We start from the raw sequence: 16,732 nt of genomic DNA, 5'->3' as shown, positions 1-16,732 counted from the left end.
ATATTGTTTCTTGGGTAATTCTGCTTCATTTGACTGAGGTCCAGAGAGGACAGAGTGTCCTGTACATAAGCCAGGGAGTTCAAGAAGCCATTTACAACCCCACTTGGATAAAAGAAAGGGCTGTGATATCCAGCCAAAGCCTGTGCTAAGTCCAAGGTCCGTAATTCATAGTCTCTGCCTTCAAGGAACTGATGAGCTAATAATTGCTAATAACAAGTACTACCATTTCTTAACCACTGGAATTCCAGAATTCTCACAGTCTAATTACTCTCTTCTGTTAAGTCAACAAATAGGGGCTTCCCTGCTGGCGCAGTGGTTAAGAATCTGCCTGCCAATGCAGGGGACACAGGTTCGTGGCCTGGTCTAGGAGGATCCCACATGCTGCGGAGCAACTAAGCCCGTGCGCCACAACTACTGAGCCCGCGCGCCTAGAGCCCATGCTCCGCAACAAGAGAAGCCACCGCAATGAGAAGCCCGCGCACTGCAATGAAGAGTAGCCCCTGCTCGCCGCAACTGGAGAAAAAAGCCCCCGCACAGCAACAGACCCAACACAGCAAAAAAAAATTTTTTTTAAATACATAAAATTCAACAAAGATTTCGATCTCAGGACAAAGCTACTCGTAATCAAATGTGGCATTGTACTGCCATACACTACGTGTTTAACCAAGGACACAAATACGTGTGTTTAGGACGCTGCGCCAAGTATAATGGAATGTCACTAATTTGGACTGATATAGCAAGGTCAAGTGCTTCCAGATATTTAAAAACGCATACTGTCTTATGATCGTCATACAGATAGGGTAGCTCAAGGGAGCTTAATAGGGGTTTAGCAGCTAAAGCTTTTAAAACATGTAAGAATGATTTTCAATCAACATGTTAATTATTGTGTAAGAAATGACGTTCTAAAATGGCTTTAAAATCTTTTTCTTTGAATAAGAAAGATTCCACCTATGTCTACACAATTAATGTTTGGCTTTCAAACCTTTATAAAAAGAAAAAAGGGCTAATCTGCATCCTACCTGTTGACAGAGAAAGTGTTGAAAGATCCTGAAATGGATCCTGTGCTTAAAAGCATTTGTCAGTTATCACAGTGCCTGAAATGCCAACGGTAAAGATGAATTTCTCATCCATACCAGGATGGGTGAGATATAAGATATGACTACTCAGCAATAGAAAGGAACTCACCTAGCAACCTGGGTGGATCTCAAGAGCATTATGCTGACTGAAAAATAGAAATCCCATAAGATCACATAATGTATGATTTTATTTATATATATATATATATATATATATATTCTCAAAACCATAGAGCTGCAGAACAAATTGGTGGATTCTAGGCATAGAGAGGACAGACAGGAGGGGGTTGGATGTGCCTCTAAAAGGGTAGCATGAGAGAGATCTTTGTGGTGATGGAAGCATTCTGTATCTTTCTTTCAGTGGAAGGTACAAACATGGAAGTATTTCATAAAATAACATAGAACTCTACACCCTGTACCCATGATCAATTTCCTTGTTTTGATGTTGTACTATGGTCACATAAGCTGTAACCACTGAGAGAAACTGAGTAAAGGATACACAGGACCTCTCTGTATTATCTTTGCAACTTCCTGTGAATCTATAATTATTTCAAAATAAAAAGTTTTTTTTCTGTTTTCAAACAAAACTATATTTCTTTAAGCTTTTCAGCTTAAAATGCTCTAAAAATGGTGGTGGTGATAGTAGAAATAGCAGAGGGGAAGAGTTGGTATAAAGGACTTACTCTGGGAAAATACTGAACTAAGTACTTTATGTACAATACATGTATTTTATTTAATCTGCAAAGCAACCTTGTGACTGTAAATATTATTTGTTTGGTTTTATAATAACTTTCCCAAAAGAGCAGGAGCCCATAAACAAGAGCTACCACGGTAGGAGGAGCCCTGGGAAACGGGACGTTCAGTGAATTAGACCAAAACCAGCAGGGCAGAGTATTAGAGACTTAGAAGGAACACGTTATGTTGATGTTAGAACAGAAAACTCTTACTTCAGCATTTCTTGACGGTCTCCTTGTGCATATCATCCCAAATCAGAGAGGCTGATTTTGCATCAGCCATTCTGAAATGATGGACCTAGAACGAAGAATATTTCCAGTATAGCCAGCTTTCTAGTTACCTACCCAGCAACCAGGAGAGGTTTGGGGTTTTAATATCTGATACCAGCACTATCTCTTCAGTGGTGGAAATACTTGAATGAATAAATGTACTCTGGGTTTATTTTTATGGAATGATGAGGTAATAAAGATAATAAATAAGAGTTAAAATAATATGAAATTCTGAACTTCTAAAAGAGCCATCCTTAATAGTCTCCATCAACTGGCAGTGTTCCCAGTGTTGTGTCTACAGACTCTGATAAAAGAGGCACACATAATTATTCTTTCCCCTTCAATAATAGAGTAACACATCACACCCATCTATTTCCCAGATGGGACTGCCACTGCACATCCCATTAAGGAGTTAGCATTCTTACTATCTCTCTTGAGAAATGATCCTAAGGCACAACTTCAGTTTTCAAGGGTTCTGTTGGCCACTTACAATAGCCTTGACATGTGACCAAGAGCCATTTAATTAAGTAAAAACAAACAGTTGAGAATTGCATAGAAGGCTTCTCTCAGCCGGATGATGCTTCTCCTAGGTAATGTAATGTTAATGAATTAAAGATCATTGATAAATAATAAAAAGTTGATTTCCCACAGGGAAGAGGTCCTGTAGCATGGCTTATTCCAACACTGGGAGAGCAGTGCCCCCTAGTCGTCCATGTAAGAAATATTGTCCTCAAAGTGTATTAGATTTAGCAAAAGAGGATCTCCCAGGATTGGTGCTACTCTCAGACTCAAGTGGGTCATTTGACAATTCGTTTTATCTTTTCTGAACTACTAGGAACCCACTGAAATCTCACCTTCAAAGTGCACTCACTTTTTCCAGTGCCAGCAAAGGTTGGATTCTAACAGTGCCCTATTGGGACCTTACCAATAACTTTTAAAACCTGATTCTCTGTGAATGTCAAATTAACAGGGTCCTTTTACTTTGCCTTCAAGCCTCTCCTGAGCCAATGGTTAGTAATCAGAAGAAATATAGGGTACAGACATGAAAGAGTGTCATCCCATAAGCTTTAGGGTATCTCAAGTGTGAAAGATGGTCACAAAATGGCAGAGTATTAAGACACCCAGTAATGGGTCAAGTATTCAAAAACAGATGAAGGTCTAACAATTTTGCCCTAGGAAGCATTGCAGCTTATGGTGGCAACTGGTAGATTTGCAGAGTTAGATAACACTAGAAATAAATTAAGCAAACGAAGTAGACAAAGAGAAAAGATTTAAATTTATAATTCCATTTTTATTAGTGAAAGACATTCAAAGGCAGTCTTATCTCTAGGATATCCAAAAGATAATATGCACATACATAGTATAGTACAAATGCCTTTGACACTGGAATGTGTGTTTTCTGCCTTCTGTGTGGCTGATAGCATGCTATTTCAAAGCGTAGACGCAATACATAGTTTTCTGACATGTGTTGTGCATGGTTTGATTTATGTAACTCCTTTCAAATGCAACTGCAGAATTCCTGTTGAACAGATGAAAAATGTCTGCCTAAAGTGATAAAAATATGTGTGTAGAAAGATACAGTTTTAAGAAGGGATTTTTATATGTTACAGATTTGTAACTCTATTTCACACAGTACCCTTTTTAAAAATCTTTTAGAAACTTGATTTTTTTTTTTTTTTTACATTAATGTGTCAGTTCAGGTGTTTCCATAAGATGGGAGTGAGTCTTTTCTGCTACAAGAACCTTTCTGTGGGACTTCCCTGGCGGTCCAGTGCTTAAGACTCCGTGCTTCCACTGCACGGGGCACGGATTCCATCCCTGGTCGGGGAACTAAGATCCCGCATGCCATGCGGTGAGGCCAAAAAGAAAAAAAAAAGTAACTTTTCTGTGTTGAAAATGAGCATGTGTGGAAGTGGTAAATGAGGAAGTGAGGTCAGTATAGCAGATGCTGGCTTTGTCCATGTATGGCACTAGTTCCAGCAACCGAGAACAAGGCCCACTAACTCAGGTCAACACAGCTAGTCAAGGCGGAAAGCACACTGACCGTGACTCCCATTCAGCCCACATTTTCCTCTTGGCTGAGTTTGGTCACGTACTCTAACATAGCGATGTTCAGAGCGTGGTTCTCTTCTGCACTTTGTACTTGTTTTATACTTTACCAATCTCAACTCTTCTCTCTTCCAGCTTCCTTGTTTCATCAAGCTGTCTTCATACACACACACACTGAAGTCGTGTATTTTTTGTAGTGATTGTCTATTAGAAATGTAATCTGTCTTTTTAGTCATGCTAACATATTTACTAGAATGATAATTGTTTTTGTTAGTATTCCTGTTACATAAATATCGAGTACGTCTGTCCTGACCTTATCTTTTTCAGAACCCTATAATTTTTATTAAGTGATTTTGCAGATCATACGAGGAATGCATTTATCTAACTATAGCAAAAACATTTGTACTTGCACTCTACTTATTAATTTCATTTATCATTATGGAATTACTCTTTGAATTATAGATTCCCCTCATGAATCCAAGGAACACAGATTGAAGTATCAATTGCCTGCTAGATTCATTTATTTAGTTTAATCTTCACATAGTAAAACCAGCCCCATGTGTACATTGCATCACCCCATTAAAAAGTAACCTTTCCATCTTTCTTTCTTTCTAGACACAAAGTATTTCTATGACAAAAGCATTTAATAAAGGTTTCCCTTGCTTCTGCTGAAGCCTGATTTTATTTTTTTTGATCACCAGCTTACGGTTTGGGTACGTTTAAAAAAACTGACCCCCGTCCTCCCCACCTATATACATACACACTCACTACCTGTCCTCTTTTAAGTAATTTGTGGTTAGCATTTAAATTTCTCATTCAGCATGGTACGAAATCTTAAATTCCATCAGGTCAAATGGCAGTGAGTTAGGGATTTTAAATATGATAAAATTAAGATTCCAGGAGATGAATCTGTGCTCACAACATATCCTAAAACATGTTAATTCAATTAATGCAGAAGAAAATAGAGATTTTTCAGAAAGGCCCCTTCTATATTTCTGTAAGGATACAGGTGTATATCTTTTGTTTTAGGAAAGAAAGAATTATTTAATATTATATCCACATAACTATATATTTGGTGTCAACATGAATGAATTTTTAGAATACTGGTAGTGAGGATGGAATAGAGTTTTGTAAGAGCAAGTCACAATTTATCCAGCAAGAGCCAAGCCTTGCATTTGGCAGTAGTAGTGGAAAGCTGAACAAAGTCGTTGATTTTAAGGAGAAGCTTTACAGATGGTGATGCTATAGACATTTCAGCACATCTTCTCATGGAGACATGCACAGAGTGCTATGGAAAAGAGCAGAGGTGGTAACTATCAATGAAGGGAAGCTTTAATCTACACAGTCAGAAAAATACCTTATGGGTTTTTGTTTTGTCTCTCCCTTTTGCTTCCCTGAAATTTTAAAATTTATCTTCATTTGAACATGGAATAATTTTTTTTAAAGAATCACTCAATAAAGTGATAGAATGTTCTATATTTTGATCTTCATGTTGGAGTATACCAAATGCATCAAGCTGTATGCACTTACAACTGGTATATTTTACCATATACAAATTACAGCTCAGCTTTTCATAATCTATCAAAACTTCCAGTGCTACGCCCTTTACTTCAGAAAAAAAATGTAACTTCCTCCCTTTGATGCCCAAGACAGCAATAAGTCCATTACAGAAAGAAAAAAGCTATAAAGAATGATCTAGTGGGTTTTTTCTTCCATAATAATTAATTATTCTATTTTCTATATTCTCTTCCAGCTGTGGGCCCAGATTTTTCAAGAACCCTCTTAAAAAGAGTAACTCTTGTCAAAGTGGGAGGTGAAGTTGTCATTGAGTGTAAGCCGAAAGCTTCTCCGAAACCTGTCTACACCTGGAAGAAAGGAAGGGACATATTAAGAGAAAATGAAAGGTATTATCTTGAAATATTTTTAATATTTGATTAACCTGCAATAATTTATAGGTCTGTTATTAATAGTCCTAGAGGGAAGAATTTACTCTCTGCTCTTCGTGAACTAACTGTTAATCAAAGAACTGAAGCTTTGGAAAAGGGTGGTAAATTAGTTGGTCTTTATAGTCCTTCTTGATATTAAGATTCTAGAAAGCCCTTCCTGCACAGAGAGGTCACATGATCCCTCTTGAAGGCTGTTGGAGCTGCCCAAAGATGAGCAACTAGAAATCATCTTTCTTAATTTTAGCCTAAAATTTATTTGTAGGTTTGCCCACTTTTCTCCATCCTACCTCCTTTTTGTATAAACAAGTAAATCCAGTTCTTCTTTGCGATGACAACCCCTCAGATATTTGGCAGTGGCTAGTATGTCTCTCGTTAGTCTCTCCTTTTTTGGAGCTAAATGTCTCTAATTCCAAAACTCATTCTCAAATAGGATGGTTTTGATTATTTTAATCATGTCTTTGTGAAACAGAGTTCCAAAAAGAAACTTTTTTTGAAAAGTTTTTTTTTTCTTTCTGATATCTAAACTTGTCACCTGTGTGTTTCCTATTGTAAGGGAATTATGTTTAGAAGGCATGTTGTTTATACAGTGTAATTACAGGGGTTGTTGGGGTTTTAGGTCATATTGTGACAAATGGCAGGTATCTCTTAAGACCTTTTCTTGGCCGTCACCTCCATAAAATATATCCGCGACCCCTTTCTGTAATCTACTCAGTCTGTTGGAAGATAGTAATTGCGCATGAGTCCATGTCACACATCAAATCACGTTTACCAGCTCTATAATAACGATTTTAATGGATGCTAAGGGTCAAGTACTCAAAGATGCAATTGGGGAAGGCTGTAAAAATGTGTATGTATCAACTTTATACCTGTACACCTTTGGATTTGCATATGCAAAGTAGATCATTACACTGATGATGTCCATATTAATGATTTTTGCAAACAAACCTGATATGGTTTATAGATGGTGTATTCACATATATTAAATTTGTAATATACATCTCTCTCTGATTTCTATCATATCAAGAAAGCAGTATAGTTTACAAATTATTGGCATGGCATTTAAATCTGGAGTCAAAGTTGGAACTTGAGAGCACAGTTTCTTATTTTATGTACCACATGTATTGCTTAGATTCAGGCTACATTTTTAAAGTTTTAATATAACCATGATATAAAGAAAAAAAATTTTTAATAATGTGGATAAGAGACAGACATGTCAAAAACCGTGAATGAATGAAGCTCGAGCAACATGGTAGATCAAAATCCAGGAGCGGCAAATAAGCTTTGCTACTGTCACAAGCAGCCTGCAGTATCTTAAAACAACAAAAGGAAATTTCTCATCCACACTGCACACGCACCAGGGGTCTGCTGGGGGCTTTGCTGCCCTCTAAAGTATAGCCTGGTAGAATAGCACTCTCTGGAACATTCGAATTGCAGAAGGAAAAGAGGGTGGCTAAACACGCATGGGTTCTTAAAGCTTCCGCCCAGAAGTGAAACACTTCTTTTTCACTCATGTTTCAATGGCCAAAACAAGTCACATGGCTCTGCCCAAATTCAACCCAGCAGGGAAATACAGTCTTACTATGTGCCTAGAAGAAAAGGGACAGCCTAACATTTTGAACAGTATTAATGATTGTTTACTACTGCTATACCTTAATCATTGCTACAAATTGATTAAATTAACTTTGGGAAAATGATATATCAATATCAAGAATTATTGTTATTTAATTAATTAATTTATTTATTTTTGGCTGTGTTGGGTCTTCGTTTCTGTGCGAGGGCTTTCTTTAGTTGCGGCGAGCGGGGGCCACTCTTAATCGCGGTGCGCCAGCCTCTCACTATCGCGGCCTCTCTTGTTGCGGAGCCCAGGCTCCAGACGCGCAGGCTCAGTAGTTGTGGCTCACGGGCCTAGTTGCTCCGCGGCATGTGGGATCTTCCCAGACCAGGGCTCGAACCCGTGTCCCCTGCATTAGCAGGCAGATTCTCAACCACTGCGCCACCAGGGAAGCCCAAGAATTATTTTTAATAAGTGAATTTACTTGACTGTTTCTACCACTTAGCTTGCCACAAAGCTTATCTCTCTTCAATTTTTGTTTTTTTCTTCTGACTTGATTAATGGGGTTCAAATATTGCCTCAACATTTATGTGGCACTAAAGGTACCTTTAAAGCGAGGGAACTCCCCATCATTACTCAAGTCTTGGTATTTATCACCTCCACCTCCAGTGTCACCAGGCATGACCCAAACTATCAGTATTAGCACTTTTTCTCCCCATGGGTGCTGTGTTCTCACAGTTTTATTTCTCCCTGCTACCTGGCTCACAATGTATTAAACAGGTAGGTTGATTTCCCTAATGTAAATGAATCCAAAAGCTGGCCAGGTGTAAGTTAAAGGGGAATGGTGGGGACTTCAGTGTGTGCCCCATCCAAGGGAGACACCCGCCACTCAATTCTAGCATATTTTTGCCACCAAATGGAGATGCAGGTCCGTTGCCTACCCACCATCTCGTTTTTCAAGGGAAACTAGAAATAAGGAATTTAATTTGAACTATCTTAATTTTTAACCATCAGCACCTTTTTAAAATTTTAATGTTAATACAATATGGTCCACACATCCATGGACCAAGTTTACTCCATGGGCTGCTGGTTTTGAAGTTACGAGAAAGACATAATCTCAGCTGAACATCCTGTAATTTCTGAAAAGTGTGAAAAATAAGAAAGATATTACCATTATTTTCTCACTGGCAGAGAAGAAATTCCACCATTTTCCTCTATTTTTTTCTGATAAAGGAGAAGCATAATTAAGTGGATAAGTGAACAAAAGCAATCATATGTAGAATTCAGAAGTGAAAAATTTTAGAATTCCTATTTTAGGAAAGGACTGACATTGTTAGAACAACACAAAAGGAAAAATTGTTTGACTGTGTCCAGTGTTGAGTAATACTTTCTAATATACTGACTTGTTAGCCCTAATTCTTTTTTGAGATGTGGAATCCTAAGAATCAAAAGGCAAACCTTTAACATTTGAATAAAAGATTTTTGAAAATTTTATTGAAGTATTGTTGATTTACAATGTTGTGTTAATTTCTGCTGTACAGCAGAGCGACTCAGTTATACGTATATATATTCTTTTTCATATTCTTTTCCACTATGGCTTATCACAGGATATTGAATATAGTTCCCTGTGCTGTACAGTAGGACCTTGTTGTTTATCCTGTATATAATAGATTGCATCTGCTAATCCCAAACTCCTAATCCATCCTTCCCCCACTCTCCCCTCCCCCTTGGCAACCACAAGTCTGTTCTCTATGTCTGTGAGTCTGTTTTTGTTTCATAGATATGTTTTGTATCGTATTTTTAGATTCCACATATAAGTGATATCATATGGTATTTGTCTTTCTCTTTCTGACTTACTTCACTTAGTATAATAATCTCTAGGTCCATCCTTGTTGCTGCAAATGGCATTATTTCATTCTTTTTTATGGCTGATTAGTATTCCATTGTATATATGTACCACATCTTCTTTATCCATTCATCTGTCAACGGACATTTAGGTTGTTTCCATGTCTTGGCTATTTATTGTAAATAGTGCTGCTATGAACATAGGGGGTGCGTGTATCTTTCCGAATTACAGTTTTGTCTGGGTATATGCTCAGGAGTGGTATTGCTGGATCATATGGCAACTCTATTTTTGGTTTTTTGAGGAACTTCCATAATGTTTTTCGTAGTGGCTGCACCAATTTACATTCCCAACAGTGCAAGAGGGTTCCCCTTTCTCCACACTCTCTCCAGCATTTGTTACTTGTAGACTTTTTAATGATGGCCTTTAACATTTGAATAAAAGATTATTAATCTCAATTACAAAATATCGATATAAACCAAGTTTTCAGTGGAACAAACTTTGTGATCAAGCACCACTTTTTATTAATGTTCTCCCTAGAGCTTATGTTTTGACTTTGCCAAACGCTACTTAAGTGATTTTTAATTTCAAATTTAACTAATCAACTGCCTACAAATGAGTTTACAGTAAAAGTATAAGAAGCAACATTTTTAAATGTTTACATTCTAATCTTATATGGTGGTATTATAGTTATCTCAGTGGGTATGGATTCAAAAATACTGATTTAATGTTAACACGTGAGCAATTTAAAAAATATGTTTGTATGTCCTTACTTTGGTTTTTCAAGGCTTTAGAAATTTAAATCATATTTACACTGGCCTTATCTATATTAAACCAGTCATCTAAATGAAAGATTGAATCTTCAATTTTTATAGCTTTGCTATTGTGTAGGCAGAATAGCCGTAAACATAAATCATTTCTTGTTTTCTTGTACATTTATCCAGCGATCAGAGTGTAGGCAATAGCAGACATTTAAAACAGGGATGACTTTTCACAAAGGCGCAAGTACTTTACTTCTCAGGAGAGGCCTCTAGTCGCCACCAAAGCAGTGGAATCATTTGGATTAATTGAGCAATTAAGCCAACTAACTGAATAAAGTTGATAATTTTGTTTATTTTTAGTTTCTAGACAGAAGGCACTTGAGGCAGATGAGGTTGAAGTTGATCTATTACAAACAAAAACATCAAAATATAGAAATAACAGAATCATTAATAAAAACCTAGGCTCCTGGAATTATAGGGAGCCATTAAACCAACCTGGATGGACTCTTGATTGCAAGTGACAGAAACCCAGCTCAGCGGTGACTTCAGTACAAAAGGGAATTCATTGGCTCCACATTTGAGAAGACCAGGGATGGGCTGTGACTTGAGGTGTGACCAGGTTCAGGTGCTTACACGGTGGCATCAGGACTGAATGGCTTTGTTCATCTCTCACCAGTGCCCTCCTCTTTGTTGGCTCCATTTTCTGATGGGTTGTCCTCTCCTGGTGGTAGGATGGCTGCCAGCAGCACCATGCTTGCCCTCTCTTCTAACAATTCCAGAAGAGGTGTTCATGAAATTGAATAAACCTGCCTTGGTCAGTGATCTTCCCTGAACCAGTAACATTCAAGGGGGTGTGATGCACTGATTAGAAGCACATGATCGTGTGCTTATCCTACGAGGCACTTGGAGAAGCGCCACCTCAGACCTCATGGACTGAGAATGGGACAGGGGTTTCCCCAAAGAAATGTAGGGTCCTACAACCAGAGAAAGAATAAATGGATGCTAGGCAGGCAGTAATGTCAAATTCCTACTCTAGTCATGGAGCCTAGCCTCCATTCCAGGACAGGGATCCCCACAATGGCTGGACCCTCACCTTCCCTGGTTATGTCTAAGATGGAGACCTAACTAATTGTTAGGTTATTTCTTTATAACCAACATCCTTGTAATTTCCACTCTGAAGTTATACTAAACAATCTAATTCTTTTCCACCACCCCTCTTCCCCTTATATTCTAACAAGCTATTCTCAAGTCCTCTTTCAATTCTTTTCCAAGCCCAAATGTCCCTGATCATCTTCATATGACATTATTTGGCATCCTCTCACTGTCTTAAGCATTTCTTTCAATGTCTTTCTGAAAGCCAGAATTAAATCTGCCATTCGGAATTAAAACAGTATTAATAAGGGCATAAATATTTTTCTTTATCTCTGTAGCAAACAATGACAATTATTGTTATCTTATGTCCCTAAAGAGGAAAAATTATCTTCAGTGAGCTTAGATTAGTAAGGCAGGTGAGTGTACATCATAGAAAGACCACTCCCTCCCAGTGATTATTCTTAAAAATTAACTTAGTGCTTAAAGGGGTAAATGTAGTTGTCTGGAAAATTCACTTAGAGAAAATATTTTATTTCTCACTGAAGCTGAAGAAATGAGTGAAATGTTACTCTAGTTAACAATGTGTGAATAATGATTCCTTATTCTTACTCATCCTTGAGAATTTCTCTGCTTCCTTTTAGACATTAGGCTAATACATTATATCAAGCTAATGGATAATAACTAAGTAGAGATATGCTGCTGAATGTTTCCGAAAAGAATCTGAAACTTACAGCCTGCATGTCACAGGCATGGTTTCAGAACAGCAGCAGGACTATTTTGTCAAACTAGCCAACACAAATTTTGATCGATGAACGAAACATTCATTGGATGCTTACCACATGCTAAGCCCTTTGCTTGGCACTGAGGACAGAGAGAAAGTGGAGACATAAACCCAGCCCTCAAGATGCTCTTAGAGGACTTCCCTGGTGGCGCAGTGGTTAAGAATCAACCTGGCAATGCAGGGGACACAGGTTCGAGCCCTAGTCTGGGAAGATCCCACATGCCACGGAGCAACTAAGCCCGTGCGCCACAACTTCTGAGCCTGCACTCTAGAGCCCCCGAACCACAACTACTGAAGCCTGCACGCCTAGAGCCCGTGCTCCGCAACAAGAGAAGCCACCGCAATGGGAAGCCCGTGCACCGCAACGAAGAGTAGCCCCACTCGCCACAACTAGAGAAAGCCCACGTGCAGCAACGGAGACCCAACACAGCCAAAAATAAATAAATAAATAAATAAATTTATTTATTTTTAAAAAAGATGCTCTTAGAACAGTGCAGGGGGCCCAGTAGCAAAATAACAATATGTTTTTCAATAATCCTAGGGTGTATGTTATAAAGGTGATATATTAAGATGGAACATTGGAAAATGTAGGCCAACAATAGATTGTGGAAACCTTGAATTTTATGTCTGTAGAGTTTAGACTTGAACTCTGGGAGAGAATTGAAGGATTTTATGCAAGGGAGTGCCCAGTCACACACGTGCTGCAGAAAGGTTGCTCTGCCTGTGACATGGAGAAAGAATCAGAGTAGAACAAGATTTGGCAGGTAGAGAGACCAGTTGCAGGCAGTAAGCTGGGACGGAAATCAAAAGGACTTGAATGATGTCAGTCTTCTGAGAGTATAGGAGAGAAGACAGATAGATGAGCTATGAAAGAGTAGAATTTAAATTTAAGTGGAAAGATTTTTGAAAGAAGGAAACAAAAAAGAAAATGACTCCTAGGATTCTAACTTGAGCAGCTGGTAGATGGCAGTGCCATTTACCACAATACTGAGTATAGAAAACACAAGTTTGAGAGGGGAAAATAAAGACATTAGTATTAACATGTTAAATCTGAGGTGCCTGTAAGTGGCGATGTCACATTCAGATGGGAATTCCCATTCAGTGTCACCTTCTCAGCAAAGCTTTTTCCCAACTAACCTATTTCAAATTGTAAACACCGCCCCCATCCTCTTTCCAGGCTTTATAGTTTCCATAGTTCTTATCACCATATAACATGCTGCATATTTGCTTTTTTGTTTTATTATCTGTTTTCTCCACCCTCCATTTAATCATAGTGTAAATTCCATGAAAACAGAGACGTGTGTGTGCGTGCGTGTGTGTGTGTGTGTGTGTGTGTGTGTGGCTTAAACAATACAAATTTAATATCATACAGCCCTGGAGGTCATAAGTCTGAAATGGTTCCTCTTGAGCTGAAGTCACGTGTTCCTTCTGGAGGTTCTAGGGGAGACTCGGTGTCTGGCTTTCTAGAGGTCACCTGCATTCCTTGGCACATGGTGTAGCGCTAACAAAGTCAAGTGCAGTCCAGTCGAGTGCTCAAATCACAGCACTTCAACCTTCTCTTCTGCCTCTCTCTTCTACTTTGAAGGACCATCATGGTTACATGGAGCCCTTTGTGTTTTGTCCAGTTCTGTAACACTAGCATCTAGGACAATGCCTGGTGTAGAGTAAGTTTTCAGTGAATGAATGTCTAACAGGAACTATAGGTCTGAGTTCAGGAGAGTAAAGACAGAGACCTAGATGTCACCAGTAGATAAGAAGCCATGGAGTGGAGAAGTGAATCCAGAGAGAGTTTTGTAGAATGAGAACACCTGTGAATCAAAGGAAGGAACCTTGAAGAACGGCCACATGCAAAGAATGGGTGGAAGCAGAGCCCACTGGGAGGACTGGAGCGGGAATTCAGAGACGTGGGGGAACAACCAGGAGAACATAGTAAACAGAAACCAAGGGAGCAGAAAGTTTCAAGAAGGAGCAAGCGCTTGGTGCTTCCAAGTGGTCCGACAAAATAATGGCTCAAAAATGAGTGCTGGACCTAGGAACTTTAACATCACCTTGGGCGAGCACGTTGAGGCCACAGTGGACACATTCTGAAGACAATAAAATGGTATAATTATCCATATTCTTAGGCATTTCTTCCCAGACTGAAATATATGTTTATGTTTGCCTGACCCCCACGGTATAATCAGAGCAAGTCTACCATAACACCCTATGAGACTGTTCAACCCAAATAGGAATAAAATGCATGTGTCTTGTCTAGAGACATTGAAGTCTTCATCCAAGGTGAAATTAGATCATGGCTCTAATTTGCCTCTCTTCCCAAAGGCCTTTGGAAGAGTTGAAATGCATGTAAAACGTGGAGGAAAGTCCCAGCACAGGGAAGCAAAACTCCATGTTGTCTGTAAGGTATGAAACTCTGGTCTGAAGACACTGGCAGTCTGGGAGGCAGAGCAAATGTGATGGCAGGTATTTGCCCAGAAGGCTGATGCGATCCTTGCGTGCAAAGGAAACTTTATTGCTTCAGGCGTTCTGTTTCCCTTCTGGAGGCAGCGTGTCTATATATGTGCTCCTAATGAGAAACCTGCCCTCAGGATATCTCTTACAGGGGCTGCAGAGCCATACAGCTGTTATTAGGAATTCTGCCTGGGGAACAATTATGTTATTGCAATAATTAGAGGCAGTTCATCTCCATAATAATGGAAATCCTGTCTTGGAGGCAAAACAACATCAAAGCAACTTGAGCATCATTGCTCTAGATAGAATCTGTTGCCCTGCTTATCGGCAGTACTATATCATTTAAATTTTGCATGTGTAGTCATGGAAATAGGCAGAGCTTATCCTGCTCTCCAGTTCAGACCTGGAACTTTCCCCCATTCGTTCTGTCTGTCTCTCCTAGGGCCATGCATAAAATAGTTATGGCTTTGAGTTCCCCTGAAGAGCAGTTGCAGAAGAGTTTAGAGACATTTGTTTGTAAATGTTTGTAATGGTACACAGACCCTGTCCTGTGGAGACTCCATGAATTTAACCCTCAGCCACCGGCCTTTCCTACCTCAGTATAGTTATGTCATATTGTTTTATGGTGAGGATTTACAGTGATATCCAAATTCAGGCAGGGACTACCTGCCACCTGTTCTATTCATATGGTCACAGTATTGGTTATGCCTCAGGACATGCTGGCAAGAGAACTGAATTTTTATGTGGAAGTATTTAAAATAAGGTCCCCAATCTAAAGGCAACACCTGATAAAATCCTTCCAGCTGTCTCCCACGTTCATTGTTTCTTTGTCAGTCAGTCCTCTGCCCCTGTCCTAGTTTCTACCCTTATTATCTCTTGTATAGACTTTGCAACTGTTAAACTAACCTCTTAACTGGTTTATTTGGAAGCAGCCCTCACTCAGATCTTCCACGAGATCAAACTTCCCACATCACATCCCTGGTATATTCAATTCAATAAACATCTGTCACACCCTTCCTCCATATAAGACACATTTGAGATTATGAACATAATTTAAAACAGGGTTCTACAGGTGTCATTTTTTTTTATTGGAGTATATTTGCTTTACAAGGTTGTGTTAGTTTCTGCTGTACAACAGAGTGAATCAGCTATATGTGTACCTGTATCCCCTCCTTCATGAGCCTGCCTTCCACCCTCCCCATCCCACCCCTCTAGGTCGTCACAGAGCACCGAGCTGAGCTCCCTGTGCTATACAGCAGTTTCCTACTAGCTATCTATTTTACACATGGTAGTGTATATATGTCAGTGCTACTCTCTCAAATCGTCCCACCCTCCCCTTCCCCCGCTGTGTTCACAAGTTCATTCTCTACGTCTGCATCTCTTTTCCTGCCCTACAAATAGGTTCATCAGTATCATTTTTCTAGATTCTGTATATATGCACTAATATATGATATTTGTTTTTCTCTTTTTGACTTACTTCACTCTGTATGACAGACTCTAGGTTCATCCACATCACTACAAATGACTCAATTTTGTTCCTTTTTATGGCTGAGTAATATTCCATTGTATATATGTGCCACATCTTCTTTATCCATTCATCTGTCGATGAACATTTAGGTTGCTTCCATGTCCTGGCTATTGTAAATAGAGCTGCAGTGAACATTGTGGTACATGACTGTTTTTGAATTATGGTTTTCTCAGGGTATATGCCCCATAGTGGGATTGCTGGGTCATATGGTAGTTCTATTTTTAGTTTTTTAAGGAACCTCCATACTGTTCTCCATAGTGGCTGTATCAATTTACATTCCCACCAACAGTGCGAGAGGATTCCCTTTTCTTCACACCCTCTCCGGCATTTATTGTTTGCAGATTTTTTGATAATGGCCATTCTGACCGGTGTGAGGTGATACTTCATTGTGGTTTTGATTTGCATGTCTCTAATGATTAGTGATGTTGAGCATCTTTTCATGTGTTTGTCGGCCATCTGTATGTCTTCTTTGGAGAAATGTCTATTTAGGTCTTCCACCCATTTTTTGATTGGGTTTTTTGTTTTTTTTATATTGAGCTGCATGAGCTGCTTGTATATTTTGGAAATTAATCCTTTGTCATTTGCTTCATTTGCAAATGTTTCCTCCCATTCTGAGGGTTGTCTTTTCGTCTTGTTTATGGTTTCCTTTGCT

The 16,732-nt window shown here is 39.0% G+C and overlaps 1 protein-coding gene across 12 annotated transcripts in view; it reads left to right on the top strand.

The window, feature by feature from the left end:
• The window catches only part of CNTN4 (contactin 4), a 956,080-nt gene that overhangs the window by 804,356 nt on the left and 134,992 nt on the right, over window positions 1-16,732 (top strand). For all 12 annotated transcript variants that reach the window (XM_068558505.1, XM_068558506.1, XM_068558508.1 and 9 more), the window contains one exon: window positions 5,883-6,033. In XM_068558505.1, coding sequence (XP_068414606.1) covers window positions 5,883-6,033 — 151 coding nt within the window. The remainder of the gene's footprint in view (window positions 1-5,882; window positions 6,034-16,732) is intronic.

Source organism: Eschrichtius robustus, chromosome 12 (genome assembly GCF_028021215.1).
Source record: "Eschrichtius robustus isolate mEscRob2 chromosome 12, mEscRob2.pri, whole genome shotgun sequence".
NCBI classification, from domain to species: domain Eukaryota; kingdom Metazoa; phylum Chordata; class Mammalia; order Artiodactyla; family Eschrichtiidae; genus Eschrichtius; species Eschrichtius robustus.
The sequence above is the reverse complement of the archived record's forward strand: the minus strand, read 5'-3'. Positions and strand labels throughout refer to the sequence as shown.